This window comes from Telmatherina bonti, assembly GCF_933228915.1.
Source record: "Telmatherina bonti genome assembly, chromosome: 17".
NCBI lineage: Eukaryota > Metazoa > Chordata > Actinopteri > Atheriniformes > Telmatherinidae > Telmatherina > Telmatherina bonti.
Genome location: NC_136615.1, coordinates 7,058,731 through 7,075,873, shown reverse-complemented (window position 1 = coordinate 7,075,873; position 17,143 = coordinate 7,058,731). Strand labels below are relative to the sequence as shown.

The 17,143-nt window shown below is 44.9% G+C and overlaps 2 protein-coding genes across 2 annotated transcripts in view; one reads left to right on the top strand and one right to left on the bottom strand.

Annotated features, from left to right (window-relative positions):
• On the bottom strand, positions 1-6,432 carry eif2b1 (eukaryotic translation initiation factor 2B, subunit 1 alpha). Its single transcript, XM_079256466.1, has 9 exons — positions 6,124-6,432; positions 4,420-4,521; positions 2,570-2,706; positions 2,383-2,499; positions 2,190-2,302; positions 2,052-2,120; positions 1,888-1,963; positions 250-375; positions 1-179 (listed from the first exon to the last, which is right to left on the bottom strand). Exons 1-9 carry the CDS (start codon positions 6,134-6,136, stop codon positions 24-26), a joined length of 909 nt encoding a protein of 302 aa, XP_079112592.1. The 5' UTR covers positions 6,137-6,432; the 3' UTR covers positions 1-23.
• A 2,200-nt stretch (positions 6,433-8,632) lies between these two features.
• Positions 8,633-17,143, top strand: part of bcl7a (BAF chromatin remodeling complex subunit BCL7A) — an 8,857-nt gene continuing 346 nt past the window's right edge. The window contains exons 1-6 of the mRNA XM_079256235.1: positions 8,633-8,765; positions 10,867-10,948; positions 11,029-11,125; positions 11,280-11,429; positions 13,086-13,189; positions 15,040-17,143. The exon at positions 15,040-17,143 is cut by the window's right edge and continues 346 nt beyond it. Coding sequence (XP_079112361.1) covers positions 8,674-8,765; positions 10,867-10,948; positions 11,029-11,125; positions 11,280-11,429; positions 13,086-13,189; positions 15,040-15,114 — 600 coding nt within the window. The 5' untranslated portion in view covers positions 8,633-8,673 and the 3' untranslated portion in view covers positions 15,115-17,143. The remainder of the gene's footprint in view (positions 8,766-10,866; positions 10,949-11,028; positions 11,126-11,279; positions 11,430-13,085; positions 13,190-15,039) is intronic.

Genomic DNA, 17,143 nt, shown 5'->3' with positions numbered 1-17,143 from the left:
TGTTTTATTGTTGTTTTGTTCGGTTATAAATAAAGTTTGATGAGTTCGTCGCTGACGGCCGACGGAGTGAGGACGCCCAGGTCCGTGAAGAGGAGGGTGATGAGAGAGGGAGGCGTGTAGTCGATCATCGGATGCTCCTCCGACAGGTTGGCGACCGTCTTCAGCGTGTTGGCTTTGTACTGCAGACCAGAACAAACATGTAAAAATGGGTTTTTTTTAAACAAAAACAAGAAAAGAAAAGAGTCGAACCTTGAATTTATCCGGGACGTCCTGCTGGTTCAGCGGGTACAAACGCACAAACTTGAAACTCTCAGCGACCACGTAGAAGGGCTTGTTGTGTGCTTTAGAGCAAAGCGCCATCTGATAGGTCCCGATCTGCAAAGACACAACGTTCCTCTTCATTCTGCGGTCATTTGGCGCTTTCATCCGAAGTGACTCACATGTGATGAGTTAACTATAGCGGTTAAACTAACACGCATGAGAACCCACACATACACGGGGAGAACATGCAAAGTCCACACAGAAAGACCAACATTCGATGTGATGTGGCTGAATGAATGACAAGTGGAAATAACCACAAGTTATTTCTTTAGGTAATATTTTATTTTAGCATTTGCTACTGTTAAGCTTGTTCTATCCTCCACGAGAACAAGAACTGAGTTTTTGCTCTCGAGGCTGCAAGAACAAAGAAAAACCTTCTTCTTCATCAGGTCCATCCATCCTCCAGGAGAAGCAGGTCTGCAGCGGGGAGGGGTCACTGCGGGGGGCGATGTCTGCTTTATGTGCCATGAACCCGGTTGTTTCCTCCACCAGGTTGTGTTTTTCCCGCCGTCTTTGTGTTCAAGATAACTCAAAAGGTTACGGACGGATTTTTATAAACATTTCCAGAGTTGTTGGAAATGTAAAAATGAAGAAGTGATTAAATTCTGGAGGTGATCCGGATCACCATTTGGATCCAGGAATGTTTTAAAAGGATTCTTTAACATCGTGCTTGGTGGAGGTTTCCGCTCTCCGAGTTTCTAGTTTCATATTTAACGACCAGCTTCATCTGCGGCAGGGCGAGTTGTGCACGTGGCGGGGCGGGTTGTGCACGTGGCGGGGCGGGTTGTACATGCGGCTGGATTCGAGTGTTTTAACGCCACATGTAAAAAAGTTGGTACTTTCTCACCACCTCGATCAGCTGTTTTATCGAAACAATCAGTTTTACCTGCAGCAGTAAAAACAAGGAAGCAGCAACTCCGCTTCCTGCTTCCTGTGTGTTAACCACGCCCACCTCTCATGTCCGACCAATCACACGATACTTCTCGGAGCCCCGCAAGAAAAAAGTTCTGCAGCCCGATGTGTCGAGAACTGTCTTCAAACGCGTCCGCGAGAACAAAATGACGTCATTTTCTTCTCGAGAACAACAAAAAAGTTCTTGCTTCTCATAGAGAATGTAGCATGCTTTAACGTTCCGCCACGCTTTTATTTTGAAGGTACTTCTGCCCATCAGCTGTGGTGGTGCGAGCGTATTTAACAGCAACTAAAAAACGGTAAAAATGTTTTGGATTTCCAGAAGAACGTAGTTTTCCTTTGATGATCAGCAGCCCCTTTGTTTAATATGTTTATAACGGGACTATTTGGATGTTTATTTTGCCACATAAATCCATTTCATGAATTTACTGACAGATTTAAATTTATTGTAAAGGATGTAAGAGTCGGATTGTTACTTCTATGCCTTTTCTGTGTATTTCCCAGCTCTTTAAACCTAAAAATCATCAGTAAAGTGTCATCCTTGAGTCGGGGGGTCCACTACAGTCCGAATAACGTGTCTGCTGTGTTGGATTTAGAGAACACAGGAGGCAACTTTCCCCACGTTTCAGCCCCTGATTCTTCACTAAAAGTCACCTTATTGATGATTCCTCCACTCTCCACGACTCCCTCGGCTCCAACTATAACCAGATCTACTTTCTCCAAAACATACCTGCAGGACAAATCACAGAAAACGATCAACAAATGCAGCAGAGTTCCTCTTTCTTCTCCTCAAATGAAGCTTGTAATGCCCTCCTCACCCCACAGCTGCATCCAGCACCACCGTGACGGGAACATTCAGCTTCCTCAAGGCGTCTGCCATCTGCCGCCTGCACACGGAGGAAGGAATGAGTGTTGCTTCAGCGTGAAAACACAGTTACGTCCCACTGTTCACCCACCCGGCGGCGTCAGGCTGCGACTCGGTCACGTAGACGGAGAAACGTTTCTTCTCTGCTGCGGCTTTCTCCAGAACTCTCAGGACCACTCTGGAGTACGAGTGAGTCAGGATTTTCTGGCACAATTTGCAGGAAAAGGTTTTAGTGACGAGTCGGTGAACGGGTGAGGATGACTTCAGGCGGGACGTGAACTTACAGCGCCGTCTTTGATGAAGGTGTGACAGAGCTTCGCCACCTTGTTCCTGGACATGGAGATCTTCTCCAGGAAGAGTTCTCCTCGCTCCTCCATCACCTTCTTACAGCGAGACAGATCCTGGAGGAGGAGGCTGCCGTCAGCGACATGTTGGTGATTCCAGGCCGAGCATCGACCTGTCCTCCCTCACCTGGTGCTCCAGAGACGTGAGGCTGATGAAGCGCAGGAAGAGCTCTCCTCCTGACGACACGGCCACAGAGGAGTCTTCTTTCTTCAGGCAGGATGTGGCCCACGTCAGGTTCTCCCTGAGCCCCAGGAGGGTCTCCCCTGGTGATGACAACAATCTCGTTATTACCAAGTCCAGACTGAGCTGCAATCATATTTACTTGTTCGGGGCGGGAAAATGGAATCGAAAAATTAGAAATCAGGATTTTTTTTTGTTTTCTTCACAATTTTAAAATTGATTTTTTAACAAAAAATGTTTTTTCAAACAAATAAAAATTATCCACAATGAATTTTTTATTGGTTTTATTGATCTTTGTACTTGTCTTCTTGTGCGTTATAGCAGCAGAATGATGGTCTGGATACTGTGCTGTTTTTTTGTTTAAAAAAACCCTATTTTTTTTCAAACAAATAAATATAATCCATCATAAAATATTTGCCATTTTTATTGTTTTTATTGATCTTTTTCTTGTCTTCTTGGGCATTATAGCAGCAGAATGATGGTCTGGATACTATGTTGTTTTCTCCTCATTGAAATCAAGAAAAACGTCGAGCAAAATAAAAAAAGTTTTGTACATTTGTTTTGTTTTAATCTACAAAAATCATCAATCTCAAAGAATTGTGAGAATCACAATTTAAATCGAAATTTGAACCCAAAAAAATCAGAATTGAATCGAATTTTACTACTATTTCAAATTATATTACTTGTTCACACTAAAAAATGGCTGTTTGACTGATTTCCTCCCAAATAAAGATGAGAAATTTAAAGTACAACATCATGACTAGACTACTTGACAAGACGGTAAGGACTGTACGTTGGTCTCTGTTTCCACTGATCGTCTGTCCTGTTCTTGCATCATGTGACACATCTCAGCCTTTCCTTTCCTTTTAAATGGCTTTGCAGCCTCGTTTCCATGGAGACCATTTCTGATGAGGCTCCAGCCAACAGCAGACGGACCAGCTGGCGTCCAGATGCACCTCTCAGGTCCTGGTTCAGGTCTTTACTGGATCTCAGATTCTGTTTTTAGTTTTTTATCCTCCACGTCTCAAGAGTCCTGCCAACAGCTAAAATCCTGTTTTACCGTCTTATTTTTGCTGGGGTTTTTTTATAGATGAAAGGAAACAAATGACGAGTCTGTGTGACGGGCTGATGGTAACAAACAGCAGAAACATCCCAGTTAAAGATGCTTCTTCGTTATATTCATGTGTCGACAAATCCGGTTCACTTCTGAAGAGACGAGACTTGAACGACTTAAAAACATAAAAACATTCCTCTGTAAATACAGGAGCTGTGACCATATGCTTTTGTCCCAATTGGATTTAAATTGCGATTCTCACAATTCTTTGATATTGCTGATTTTTGTCGATTAAAAACCAAACAAAATGTATAAACCTTATTTTTTCCATTTCAATGAGGAAAAAACAGCACAGGAGCCAGACCATCATTCTGCTGCTATAATGCCCAAGAAAAGTAAAAAGATCATTAAAAATAATAAAAACTAAAGTGGATTAATTTTATTTCATTGCAAAAAAAATTTATTTAAAAAAAATTACAAAAATTAAAACAAAAAAACGAATTTTTAACCAAAAATCTATTTCTTTTTAACAAAAAAGAAAAAGAAAAAAAAGCAATTTTAAAATTGTGAAACAAAAAAATCCCAATATTTGATTCTTTGATTTGATTTCCCCACCCCTACTAAATACAAGACTAGACTGAAAATACTAAATGCTCCCAGAAATCCTTTGGAAGCTGAAAAACTATTGATCCAGACAGAATGTGACCATGTGATTATCTGAGTTTAGTGCATGTTCACAGACCTTTGTCTCTCTTTAGAAACTCCAGCAGGGTCCGGATAGCAGCGACAGCAGAGGCCATGGCCGGATCTTTACTCATCTGGTCCCTGAAGTACTCCACAAGCTCTGATCCGGGACAAGAAAGACAGTTATCATTGCAACAACATGAAGTACTCCACAAGCTCTGATCCGGGACAAGAAAGACACAGTTATCAGTCAACCATCAGATTCTCCTCTTCACTCTCTGAACTCGGCATCTCTGGATCTGTCCTCTCCCGGTTCTCGTCCTACCTCTCAGGAAGATCCTTCAGAGTATCCTGGTGAGAAGAAGTGTTCAGCTCACATGAAGTGAAAACAGGGGTGCCTCAAGGGTCGGTGCTCGGCCCTCTTCTCTTCTTACTATACACCTCCTCACTTGGTGCAGTTAGAAGCTCTCACGGCTTCTCCTATCACTGTTACACTGATGACACTCAGCTTTTCCTCTCCTTTCCTCTGGATGACACAACCGTCTCAATGAGAATATCAGCTTGTCTTGCTGATGTCTCGGCACGGATGAAGGCTCTCCACCTTCAGCTCAATCTGTCCAAGACAGAGCTCATTGTCTGCCCAGCCAATCCTTCCTTACTTCCACATATAAGTGTGAAGCTTGACTCTGTCACACTTGTTCCTACGTCTGCTGCCAGGAATCTGGGTGTCATGGTGGATGACTAGTTGGCCTTTAAGGTTCATGTTGCCTTGGTTGCCTGTACCTGCCGATATGCTCTCTACATCATCAAGAGAATCAGACAGTACCTGACAGAACACACGACTCAGGTGTTGGTTCAGGCTCTGGTCATCTCATGCATCGATTACTGCAGTTCCCTACTGGCAGGTCTGCCTGCATGCTCTGTTAAACCTCTGCAGATGATCCAGAATCTAGTTTTCAACCAACCCAAACGAGCTCATGTCACTCCGCTGCTAATCGCTCTTCACTGGCTTCCGGTCGCAGCACGCATCAGATTTAAAGCTCTGCTTCTGGTTTACAAAACAATAACTCAAACAGCTCCCGTCTACCTTCACTCCCTAATCCAGGCCTACACTCCCTCTCCACAGGTCAACTCCACAGCTACGTTCCACCAGTAAAAGACGCCTCGTGTTACCACCACAACGTGGGACTAAATCAGCAGCCAGATTCTTTTATTCTGTTGTGGTGGAATGATCTCCCAAACTCTGTCCGCTCTGCAGAGTCCCTGTCTACCTTTAAGAACAAGCTGAAGACTCAGCTCTTCAAGGAGAACTTCAACACTTAGTATAGCTGTATTTATTGGAAAGTTGGAGAACTTAGCCCAGTTCTTTGCAACAAACATGATGGTATTAATTCTTTGTACTTTAACATCCGTGATATTATGGGGTGGGAAGGGAGAAAAAAACAAGAACAAAAAAAAAAAAAAGCCTGTAATCTTCATGTGAGGACCTGCGTCCAACTGGACAGTCCACCAGCACCTTCCTACGATGTCCTTTACTGTTTGATTTCATGCTTGTGTTGTTCTCACTCATATGTAAGTCACTTTGAATAAAAGCGTCTGCTAAATGACTGTAGAATAGAATAGAATAGAATAGAATAGAATAGAATAGAATAATTAAAACAACATGAAGTACTCCACTAGCTCTGATCTTGGACAAGAGGGACACAGTTATATTTACAACAAACGACAAACAAACAACATCAGGATCCACGGGGAAACTCACCCTCTTCGTTCATCTTGAAACGCAGAAAATCCTGTGAAAATCTGCGACTTTAAGGTGAAAATAAACTGGAAGATTCTGATGCGGGATTTAATCAATAAAACTGTTTCTGACAGAAAACGTCGCTTCAACACAAACTAACCGCAGAATGGAAGATAAAAATATTTTAATTTATTGATTTCAGTCCGGCCGCTAAGAGTGGTGTCGGATAAAGGAAAGAAAATAGTTCAGTTTAATCAGGAAAACTGATTTCAATGTTTGCTTTAGTGAAGCAGCGTTAGCTCATGCTAAACCAGCATGTTGACGTGTCGCGTGGTGATGACGCAACCGCTCTAACGTTTCCAAAGTGAGGAGTTCAAGTGCCGCTCGGAAAAAAGAGAGGGACCGATAGATAGATAGATAGATAGATAGATAGATAGATAGATAGATAGATAGATAGATAGATAGATAGATAGATAGATTATTCAGTTTTAAAAAATGTACAAGAATTTTTTTTGGATATATATAAAAAAGAAGAAAATTGCTTATTTATTTTGCTGCTTTATATTTTGCCATCTGACTGATGATTTTCAGGATGTAAACTGTGTATATAGTCATATAACTGTGTAAATGAAAGACTATAAATGAGGAGTAGTGTAACCGAGCGTCCCGTTTGCGCGCCTATACTTGTAATGTACAAAATAAGGACACGGAGCGTTTCTGCGGAACTGGCACAGCCGCCGTCTTTATTACCCTACCGTCCCCTCCTTTTTTTTACCACCACATCACAGCGCACACTTCCGGTCTGGCTCCTTCAAAACAAAATCACCGGAACACAGTTTATCGAACACATTAACTCTTTTACAGTAGTATTTAAATAAGCCGTGGGCTTCCTTCTGCTCCTTCTCAAACAACGTATAATGTTACACAATGTGCATCCTTGTTTTGTATTGTATGTGTGTTTGAGATAAATATGAAAAAAAAAAACCTGATTTCTACTCTCATTTTCAAGTTTACTCCACAATTTGAGAGAAAACAAATAATTTAAACCTCCATGAAGACTAATAAAAGATTCAAAAGACAGAGAAGAGAAGAGTGAAGTTGACAGAAAGTCATTAAACAACTACAATGATACAAAAAGCGACTTTAGACAAAAACACCACAAAAAAAAAAGACAAAAGAGACACAAATTATTATGGAAGTCCAAATGAAAAGTTGTTTAAAAGACATAAAAAATAGATACAATATGACGATTTCATGCAAATCCAGATCAATCTAAAGATATAAAAAAATTACTGTGTTCTCCTGGAGAACACAAATCTTCCAAATGACAACAGAGATAAAAGCAGCAGCAAAAGCTCCAAAATTATTTTTTTTTTAAAAATACAAAAAAACCCACTAAACTGACATATAAACAATCTAAAAAAAAAAAAAAAAAGAAGCTGAATGATTAATAAAAACAACAATAACATGCCATTAGCAAACATATAAAATAATAGGCAACAAAACCAACGACATCAAACAGACCTATTATCAACAAAAACAACTACCATTAAAAACCATTCATAACACATAAATAAGGCATAAATAAACCCCAAACAACTGCAGAGAGATGCAGAATAAGCCATAAAAAGGGAAAAAAAAACGGCAAAATGAAAAAAGAGGAACAACATTAAACTTTTTATTTATTCTGCCTTTTGAGTCTGTTTTGGTCTGGAAGTGAAGCACTTCATGGAAGGACCTGCGTCCAACCGGACAGTCCTACGATGTCCTCTACTGTCTGATTTCCTGCTTGTGTTGTTCTCACTCATATGGAAGTCGCTTTGGGTAAAAACATCTGCTAAATGTAGAATAGAATAAAGTGACATGTGAGATGCTTTGGAAGACTCCTGTCCCGTTAGTCCAGACCATAGACTGTAGATAGAGGTCCAGACCAGCTGGAACAACCCCTAACCCTAACAGAAGGAATTACTTTTACTTTTACTATATATTAACAAAATAAATAAATAAATAAATAAAAAGTTTGAATACTCTGCATACCTTACCTTATTTGTAAAATAGTTGTAAAATAGCTGTATTTCTAATTTTACATTATTATTCAGTATTTTTATTAATATTTTTATTATTCAGCACCTTATCACCGAAACAAGTTCCTAGTCTGTGAAGTGTTCAAAGAAAATGGCAAAAAAAAAGTCTTTCTGATTCTGATTCTGAAGAAAAAGTTAGTCCGGACTAACAGACCGAACCCTCTGGAAGACTCCTCTCCTGTAACTCCTCTAACTGGAAGAAAAAGTAGGATAAATCCGGGCTTTGAACGTCTCATTCAGAGTGAAAGGTGTGTTCACGGACACGCTGTACTGGTGGGGGGGCAGAGTACAGCCAGTACAACCAGTTTGCTGCCTCTTTGTTCTGCTGCTCGCCCAGCAGGGAGACAGATCTGTGTTCAGAGTGCAGCTGCAGCCTCCTCCTCCTCCTCCTCCTCCATGCGCATGCGCACTGCCTCCTCTCTGCTCTCCTGCTTGCATTGTGTCTGAACTGCCGGCGAGCTTTAAAAACATTTTCCCCACCGCGGACATGTCGGGCAGGTCGGTCCGAGCGGAGACCCGCAGCAGGGCGAAGGATGACATCAAGAGGGTCATGGCCGCGATTGAGAAAGTACGAAAATGGTAAGAAGAGGAAGAGGCGAAGCGGGCTTCGTTATCTCAGAGAAAGGCTGGCTTGTTGGGGGAGGAGAGGGAAGGAGCGAGACGGGGATGAAATGGAGAGAAAAGACACTTTTTTTCCAGCGGGGTTTACGGAACATGTTCCTCCAGCTCAGGTGCAACCGGGGCGCACGAGGCGCGCACACCTGGCCAGACGCACGCCGCGTCCCCGGTGTTTTTCCGACGCTTTTTAACGGGGAAAGGGTTGAACCCAGAAGCCATTTCGATGCAGTCGCATGAAGCCATTGCCTGGCCGCTGATCGGCGCGGCGGGTCGCGCAGGAAGCGGCGGGTTTCAGCCGCCTAACGTGCTCTAAGTCCGGCTGGGAGCCGTTAGACGACGGCGGAGCAGCTTTTAGTCCACCAGGAGTTTTAAACTGGGCGCTTCGAGCCGCCTGGAGGTCTGCGGGAGAAGGAGGCTCGGTGGGGGGTTGGGAGAGGGAAGTAGCTGCATGGCTGAACACGGACCGACCCGGTTTAACGGCGCGCGCGGCGGAAAAAAGCGCGTTTTACTCGGTTTTAACGGCGAGTTTCTGCCGATCAGGCGATCTGCACGCGCTCTGGAGCCAAACTGCGCGTGCCAGGTACATTATCACATGTCTGATTTGTTCTGATCACATGCATTGATCAGACGTCCGCAGGTCAAAGTCAGGAGAAGTAATTGAAATGTTATAAACCCCCAAAACTGACATTTATAATGTAGGAAAAAAATAAAATATGGAGTTTAATTTATTTATGTTTGACCTACTTTTCTATTTCTGACCTTTTAAAGTCAAATTTTCAAGTTAAAAGTTACACAATCAATTATTGACTTTGTGGATCCACAATAAATATTTTAATTCGTCATTTAAGACACTTAAAGTAAAAAATAACTTTATTTTTACACAATTATGATCTATTATTTTTAAAAAATGGTAATATTATAGACAAAATGTCACACTCACGTATATATATATACATGTATGTATGTGTGTATATATAATATTTACACACATGTATATGTGTGTGTGTATGTATGTATGTATATTATATATATATATATATATATATGTATTATATATTATATATATATGATATATGATAGTTTTGAACCTTATTTATTCATATATTTCCTGTCTGACTTGTGTTTATACTAATTGATAAGAAAATGATCAGTTTAGACCATATTAATGTTTTTTAAACATATCATTTATATTAGACGGATCTGTTTCATGGTTATAAATTTTCACATTCAGTCTCTGATGAGAAAAAAAATAACTAAATTCAAACTTAAATAGAATTTATTATTCATATTAGATACTTGTATGATTGCTGGTCGAATCCAGGTGAAAATATTTTACCTGCTTCAGTGACGGACCTTCTGATTGGATGAATAAATAGGTAATAAATCATTAAATAATTCTGTTTTCAGTTAATTACCTGCAGTTTGTTCTCATTTTTATATTTCTTATTGTTAATTTAGATTTTAAACTCATCATCTTACATCTAAGACGTTAACTGATCAGTGATCAGATTGTTCTGGAAGGTGTAAATCCTACATATCAGACATCTGTGTTTGTCAGTATTTATGAGTTTTATCTATTGATCCACTTTTTAAAGCAGCGTGTTCATACCTGAAAACTTTTTGTTTATCTATTAATTTGTCGTTTTTTGGTGATTTTACTTTTGACAACCAACCGATTTCAGCTTTTCTTGCACTCGATGAGAAATAAGTCACGTCTTTCATTTTACTCAGTTTACGACCGAATGGGGGCGTCAAAAAGTCAAATATCAGAATTTTTTTAAGTCTAAAAAAATCAGCAATATTAAGAAATCATTAGAATTGGAATTTAAATTTTATCAGCACCCAAAAAATCGATTTGAGTTTTACAAGAGCGTATCGTCACAGTTTTCCGTTCCGCTCCGCCTTCGTTTTCCGCCCCGCTCAACCTTCGTTTTCCGTTCCGCTCGGCCTTCGTTTTCCGTTCCGCTCGGCCTTCGTTTTCCGTTCCGCTCGGCCTTCGTTTTCCGTTCCGCCCGGCCTTCGTTTTCCGCCCCGCTCAACCTTCGTTTTCTGTCCCGCTCAGGGAGAAGAAGTGGGTGACGGTCGGAGACACGTCCCTTCGTATCTACAAGTGGGTGCCGGTGACGGAGCCGAAGTCCGACGACGTGAGTCCAGACGGGAGACGTGAATCACCGGAGAAGGTTTTTGTTGTCCTCCTAAACCTCGTGTTTTTCTTGCGCTGCAGAAGAACAAAAACAAGAAGAAGGGGAAGGATGAGAAATACGGCTCGGAGGTGACGACTCCGGAGAACAGCTCATCTCCCGGGATGATGGACATGCACGGTGCGTCTGAAACCAGACACTGATGGAGTCGTGCTCCGGCTCGTTGATGTGATGAAGCCGTTCCAGCTGGACTAGAGATGTCCTCGTCGGGGACTACATTCCCTGGCGGATGAACTCCTCATGTTTAAACGAAGCGTCTTTGTGTCTTCCTCAGATGACAACAGCAACCAGAGCTCCATCGCCGACTCGTCCCCGGTGAAGCAGGAAAACAGCTGCAGTACCAGCCCCGCCCCCGAGGCCAACGCCGCGTCGCACCGGGAGAACAGCGACACCAAGAGCGACCAGAGTCCGGACAGCAAGAGAGGTCAGGCGTGTTTGTTGGCGTGAAGCGTCTCCAGCTGGAGATGCAGCGCGTCCAGTCAGACCAAGGAAGAGTCAAAACCACTTCCTCTTTTTAAAAATGCGGCACAGCTGCCGTCTCTCTCGGGACTTCAACCGCCAACCTGATCGTCCCGGAAACGCCAACGCAGATGAATGAAGGTTTCCAGCACAGGAACATGGCGGAGGAGGAATGCTGAAAGCATTCTCCTCCCGTCAGATTCACAGAAACGTGTCTGTTGGAGCCAAAAATCTTAAATTATCCTCCATTCGAGCTCGTTCATTCATTCATTCATTTTCCTGACCGGTTAATCTGATGAAGGGTCGCGGGAAGCTGGAGCCTATCCCAGCAGTCTCTGGGCGAAAGGCAGGGTACACCCTGGACAGCTCGCCAGTCCATCGCAGAGCCGTTCGAGCTCGTTTGATACGAAAAACTTTATTTCTCAGCCTAGAAACTCACAACAACGTCTCAACAAGCGGCGTGAACACGAGCAAAGCCGCCAACAGGAAGTCAGTTCGCCCGACCTAAAGAGGAACGTTGCATCAGTCCGACTTTTACGATGTGCGTCAGTCTGACGGGAATCAAACCCAGATAACGTGGACCTGCATTTGTCTGGATGGGTCTTGGTTCTTCCCGCGCTTCGACCCGGAAGTACGAGCAGGAGACGTGTGGTTATGATGGATCTCAGCAGAAAGAGATGAAATCTGGGAGCGGGGTGACTCGTCCTCCGTCACGGCGGTGGCTTCACCAGATCCTCGCTGCCATCCGGGCTCCTGCAGGATTCTGCAACATGATGCGCAGTAGGGCTGCTCCATTATGACAAAAATTATAATCACCATTATTTTGACTGAAATTGAGATCTGGATTATTTAACACAATTATCCAGTATTTATAAACAACGCTGCGCGTCGTGGTGTTCTAGACTCCGTGTCGTGCATTATAACCGTCTAATGGACGGTTCCAGTTGTTTAATCCACTTTTACCGCTTATATAGGAACTATTTTACGTTGGCCTGGATGTATGTTTTATACCAAACAACCGCTGTCAGGCTGCAGCGTGTTTCTCTCATTCACCTGTTAAGACAGCTGATCTGAACCAGCTGGTTAACGCGTTGCTATGGTAACGCCCCGTAACGGAGGGATATTACAGTGTTTAACTAGCCGAACTATGTATAGGAAAATAATGCAGCCAGTTGTCACTGACAATGGTATAAACTATGTTTAGGTGAACTTCCACAACCTACTGCAGTTATTCTACATTGACCTGCAGCCGGAGCCGACTGAGACTGGCCGCCTGGGAGTGCTTTAGGACGGGAGAGGCTCCCGCTGCTCCTTCCTTACAGTAACTGTAGAACAAGATGTGCCTTCAAGTCAGTCGCCACAACACCAGAAAACCCTCTAATAACTCCAGTAAAAGCTGCTAGATTTGCCGCTAGTCTCCAGATTTAGTCCCCCCCCCCAACATCCTTTACATGACAAAGTTTAACTTTCTGGAGCTTCGAGACACAAAATAAACTTTCCATCTCCCAGACGTGGATCAAACACGCTAACCCTCCATCAAGCTGCAGCGACGAGCACACAGAGTCAGTGACGCGTCAGAGAAGCGAGTCCAGCTCTCATGTCGCCGTGTTTCTATCTCCAGGTAAGAGCATCTCCTCATCAGAGAGCTCAGAGAGAGCGCAGAGCGCCAAGAGAGACGGGCTGTCGTCAGGGGAGAAGGAGTCTTCAGACAGCAAAGCCACTCAGGTACGAACACACCTGTTATCAGCAGAAACGTCCGCTTTGAGCTCAGGTGTGAACATGTCTGTCTCTGGTTTCTAGGAACAGAAAAGCAGAACGACTGTCAGAAACTCTGAAATGAGAATAAATCTGAAGTGAAGCAGGTTTTTATTCCTCTGCTTCGGTCCTGACTCTACGTCTGCTGCAAGACGGGTGGAGTGGACATGCAGGTCCGTCCCGCTGCTCCGTTTTCTGTCTGAGACGGGAGCAGATGGCGCTGGTGACCATTACCTCAGTCATTAGGTGATTGATCGCCTGCGTTTCGCCATCTCGCAGCCCACCAGCACCTCTGCCATTAAAGGCTCCCTGCAGAGCTTCTGACCTTTAGCGGCAGCAGCGCAGATCCGTTTCTTCATTAGTAGCTTTTGTTGCAGCGACGGCTGCAGAGAAAGAAGCTCAGAGGTTACGGGGCGTTGGCGAGAGGAACCCCATGCTTCCAAACCAAACATCTGACTTCTGCTTTTCATCTCCAAGAGGAACGACCAGCGTTTAACGTAACGGGTTAGAAGAGAGGATCCAACGCAGTTTTACTTCGGTTGGATCAACTCGTTCCAAACAGCTCGGACTTCACGCCCGATCAGCCCAAGTTCTTCCACATCAGCTGGCGGAGCTCCCTCAGGTCGGCCATGCTGAGGAAAACCACAGGGTTTTAGTTCCTGCATCCAGATATTTATCTTGATGTTTAACCCTTTCAGACAACATTCCTTCTCCATCAGATTTCCACCAATCTGCACCTTCTGGTCTTCTGGTTGGCAGGATTCAGCTCTGATCGCTTCTTCTGAAAGTTTTCTCCTAGAATAATGATGATTCAGCTAAATGCTAAACGGTAGCATGTCAGGGAGAACCTGGAGGTGTGGACGCAGCATTTCTGCAGAAGAAGAACTTTTCCAAGTTGCTAATTGATTCTAACATGCTAAGCTAAGCTAACCTGTCTCCAGTAGTCATCTTTGGGAGTCTATTTTCTCTGAATCTGAGCTGCTTTCGATGGCTCAGCGTCGGCTCCGCCGGCTCAGTTGCACCCCCGGCAGTGTGTCGTGTGGACCAGATGTTGGCTTCCAGCCTGGCCGTGGGTTATGGGAAGCCTCCTGTGGGCCAGTCGTTGGCCTGGATGATACGGGAAGCCTTCCCGATGGGCTGCATATGCAGGTCATGTGATCAAGCTGTAAGTTTTTCTATCTGAGAACGAAGCTCTGATCAGCAGACGTGATTTTTCTGCTCCATCCTTCATGTTCGTCCTCGGAGCTGAAAAGATCTTTTAGCTCACGGCCATTTTAGTTCCTTAGCGCAACACGGCTCATCCGGTTGAAAACGTCGAGGCGACGCCGTTACGTTAAGATGACTCCTCTTCTTCACGTCTCCCGCTGCCCTGATGTTATGGGAGACTAAACACGTACAAACAGGTGGAAGGAGTGAAGCTTCCTCAGGGTGGAGCACAACCAAAAGCACCTGAACAGGAGGTGGACGCCGTGTAAAACCTCACGTCTGAAACGGAGGAGACGAGGAGGTGTTGGGAGAGGAGTCTGTTAGTCCAGGAAAACCTGAGGAGCTGCTGCAGGATGGAGGGAGCAGCAGACCCTGCCAGCACCTGCAGTTAAACCTTTTCTGCATGTTGTTTATGCTTTTATGTGTCGGGCTTTGAGCTGGTGCAGGACGGTTTTGTCCTTTAGAGAAATGACCTCTGTGTTGAAGACGGTCGTCAGTCATGCGTGCCATGCGGACGTTGTTGGGATTTGAGCTTTAGAGGAGGAAGACTACTGAACGAAACGGTCTCCGTCTCATCATCCGACCTGAACTCTGGCTTTTCTTCTTGCTTGCAGGACCTACAGGAGGAGGCCCCACCCAGCAAGAAAAGCAAACTGGAGTCCTCGTCTCAGGACTTTGAGGAGAGTTAAATGTTCGGGACCGAGTCGATCCTCCCTCCTTCACCCTCCCTCTCTTCCTCTTTCCATTAACTCTAGATGATTTAGGGCTAATGGACACCGCCTCTCCTCTCACTCTTACCCCCCCCCTGTCGACCCAAACAGAAAAGAAGGGAGAATGGACGTCTCCCTCCATGATGGCTACCCCCCCCCCCCGAGCACTCCTCTGCCACCGAGGGAGAATGGAAATGACCTCTGTTCACTGCTCCCCTCCGTGCTTCCTTCCAGTCCTTCAAACTTTTGCCAAGAGAAGCGCCGAGCCCAGGCTGCTGTTTCCCTCTGCGGCCAGCGGGGGGCGCTGTCAGCTCAGCCCAGCCGCCACCAGGCCAGACCACAGACCCTGACCTGCTTCTGTGACTCAGCGTTAACACTGGGGGTCTGCGATGCGGACGAGGTCGACCGCGGACGCTGCTGTGAGATCGCCACCTCTGCTAACGGTCTAGCTAAGGATAACTCGACAGGCTAACCCGGTCTCAGACCAGCGGCCGCCCGGGGGGGGGGGACCTCAGACCACGTCACATCAACCCTCCCGATCCGCCTCCTGCTAGACTAATGTTCTCTATTTGTTTAGGAAATGTTTAGGGTTTTTTTCTCAGGAGGGTCAATGCACTGTTATGGTTCGTCACAATCGATCACAGGTAGATTTGCTGCTGTGGTGGACGTCTTTTTTCTCTATCCATGAAAAGTTCTCCATTCATGTGTTTTCTAAAGTGAATTAGCTTGTGGTTGGTAGAAGACAACGACGGTACCGGTCGACATTCAGTCCTGGATGAGTAGTGAAGACAGGCGTAGCTAGCGTAGGTCCCGGAGGCGTGCCTTGAGTTGCTACTTTTCTTTCATGTTTTAAGTCAAGCTGGTTTTGAATTACTTTTGGTGCCATGTTCGGTTTGTTTTTTCGCCTTATAACTCTCACTAATTTATTCGTCCCATGTTTATGTCCTAATATGAACGGATGGCGTTCAGGAAAAGGAGAAGCACTGGAAATATTTGCTTTCTCACTGGGAGTAAAACGAGGCAGGAGACGCACAGCTCGGTTTAACATGTCGGATCAGGATGCAGCTGAACAGGATGAATCCTAAAGGCGAACTGCAGAGTCCCAACGGCAACCAGAAGCTGCTGGTTCCAAAATCTTGTCCTGTCCTTGCAGATGGTAAACATTGCGTTATTTTATAGCCGATTTTCTCTCAAAAACATCTGCAGTGTCCTCACAGCTGCTGCTCACTCCGTAATCCAGTCCCACCTCATTCCTCCCAGTTTTTCCCATTTTCTCCCGGTCTTTCGCAGCCCCACCTTCCTCTCTCCCAGCCCCGCCTCCTTCTCTCCCAGTCCTGCTTTCCTCTCTCCCAACCCCGCCTCCTTCTCTCTCACCCCCGCCTTCCCTTCTCAGTCCCGCCTCCCTCCCCACCTCAGATTTGATCTGTTCATGAGAAATGAGTCGGAGCACAGTTGGACGGTCGTCCACGAGGTCCGGCGCTCCGTCTTATCAGAGACCTGAATGAAGTTCCGCCTCCAGACTGAACTTTCCTCGCTGAGCTGGTAATAAAACCTCGACGTTGAAGCTTTTGGTGCTGCTGATGCTTCCCACGCCAGCGTCCTCGCCGCTTCCAGTCAGAAAGTAAACGTGTACTGTTCCTTTAAACCAGTTGTGAACTGGAATCTGAACACTACCCAGAAGCCGACTGAGGTCTCTCTTCTGGAGCTTTTTAACATCACCAACCTTCTTCCACCAGAACCGGACCGGTCTGTTCCTGCTTCAGGTGGTCCGAACTAAAGCAGGAACAGACCCTCCCTCTCCGTGTATCACCACTTATCTCTGAGTGACACCCGTGGACGGTCCGGTCCTCCTCCAAGGTTCTGGCCGTCAGCTGAGTCCACATCGAACAGTTTACTTGAACACCTTCAACAACTCGACGGGCTTCAGATCGGTTGAATCGCTGCGAACCAATGACGTCATCACATGTTGGGGCTTTTCATCGCATTACTTGATCCAATTTCAACAACT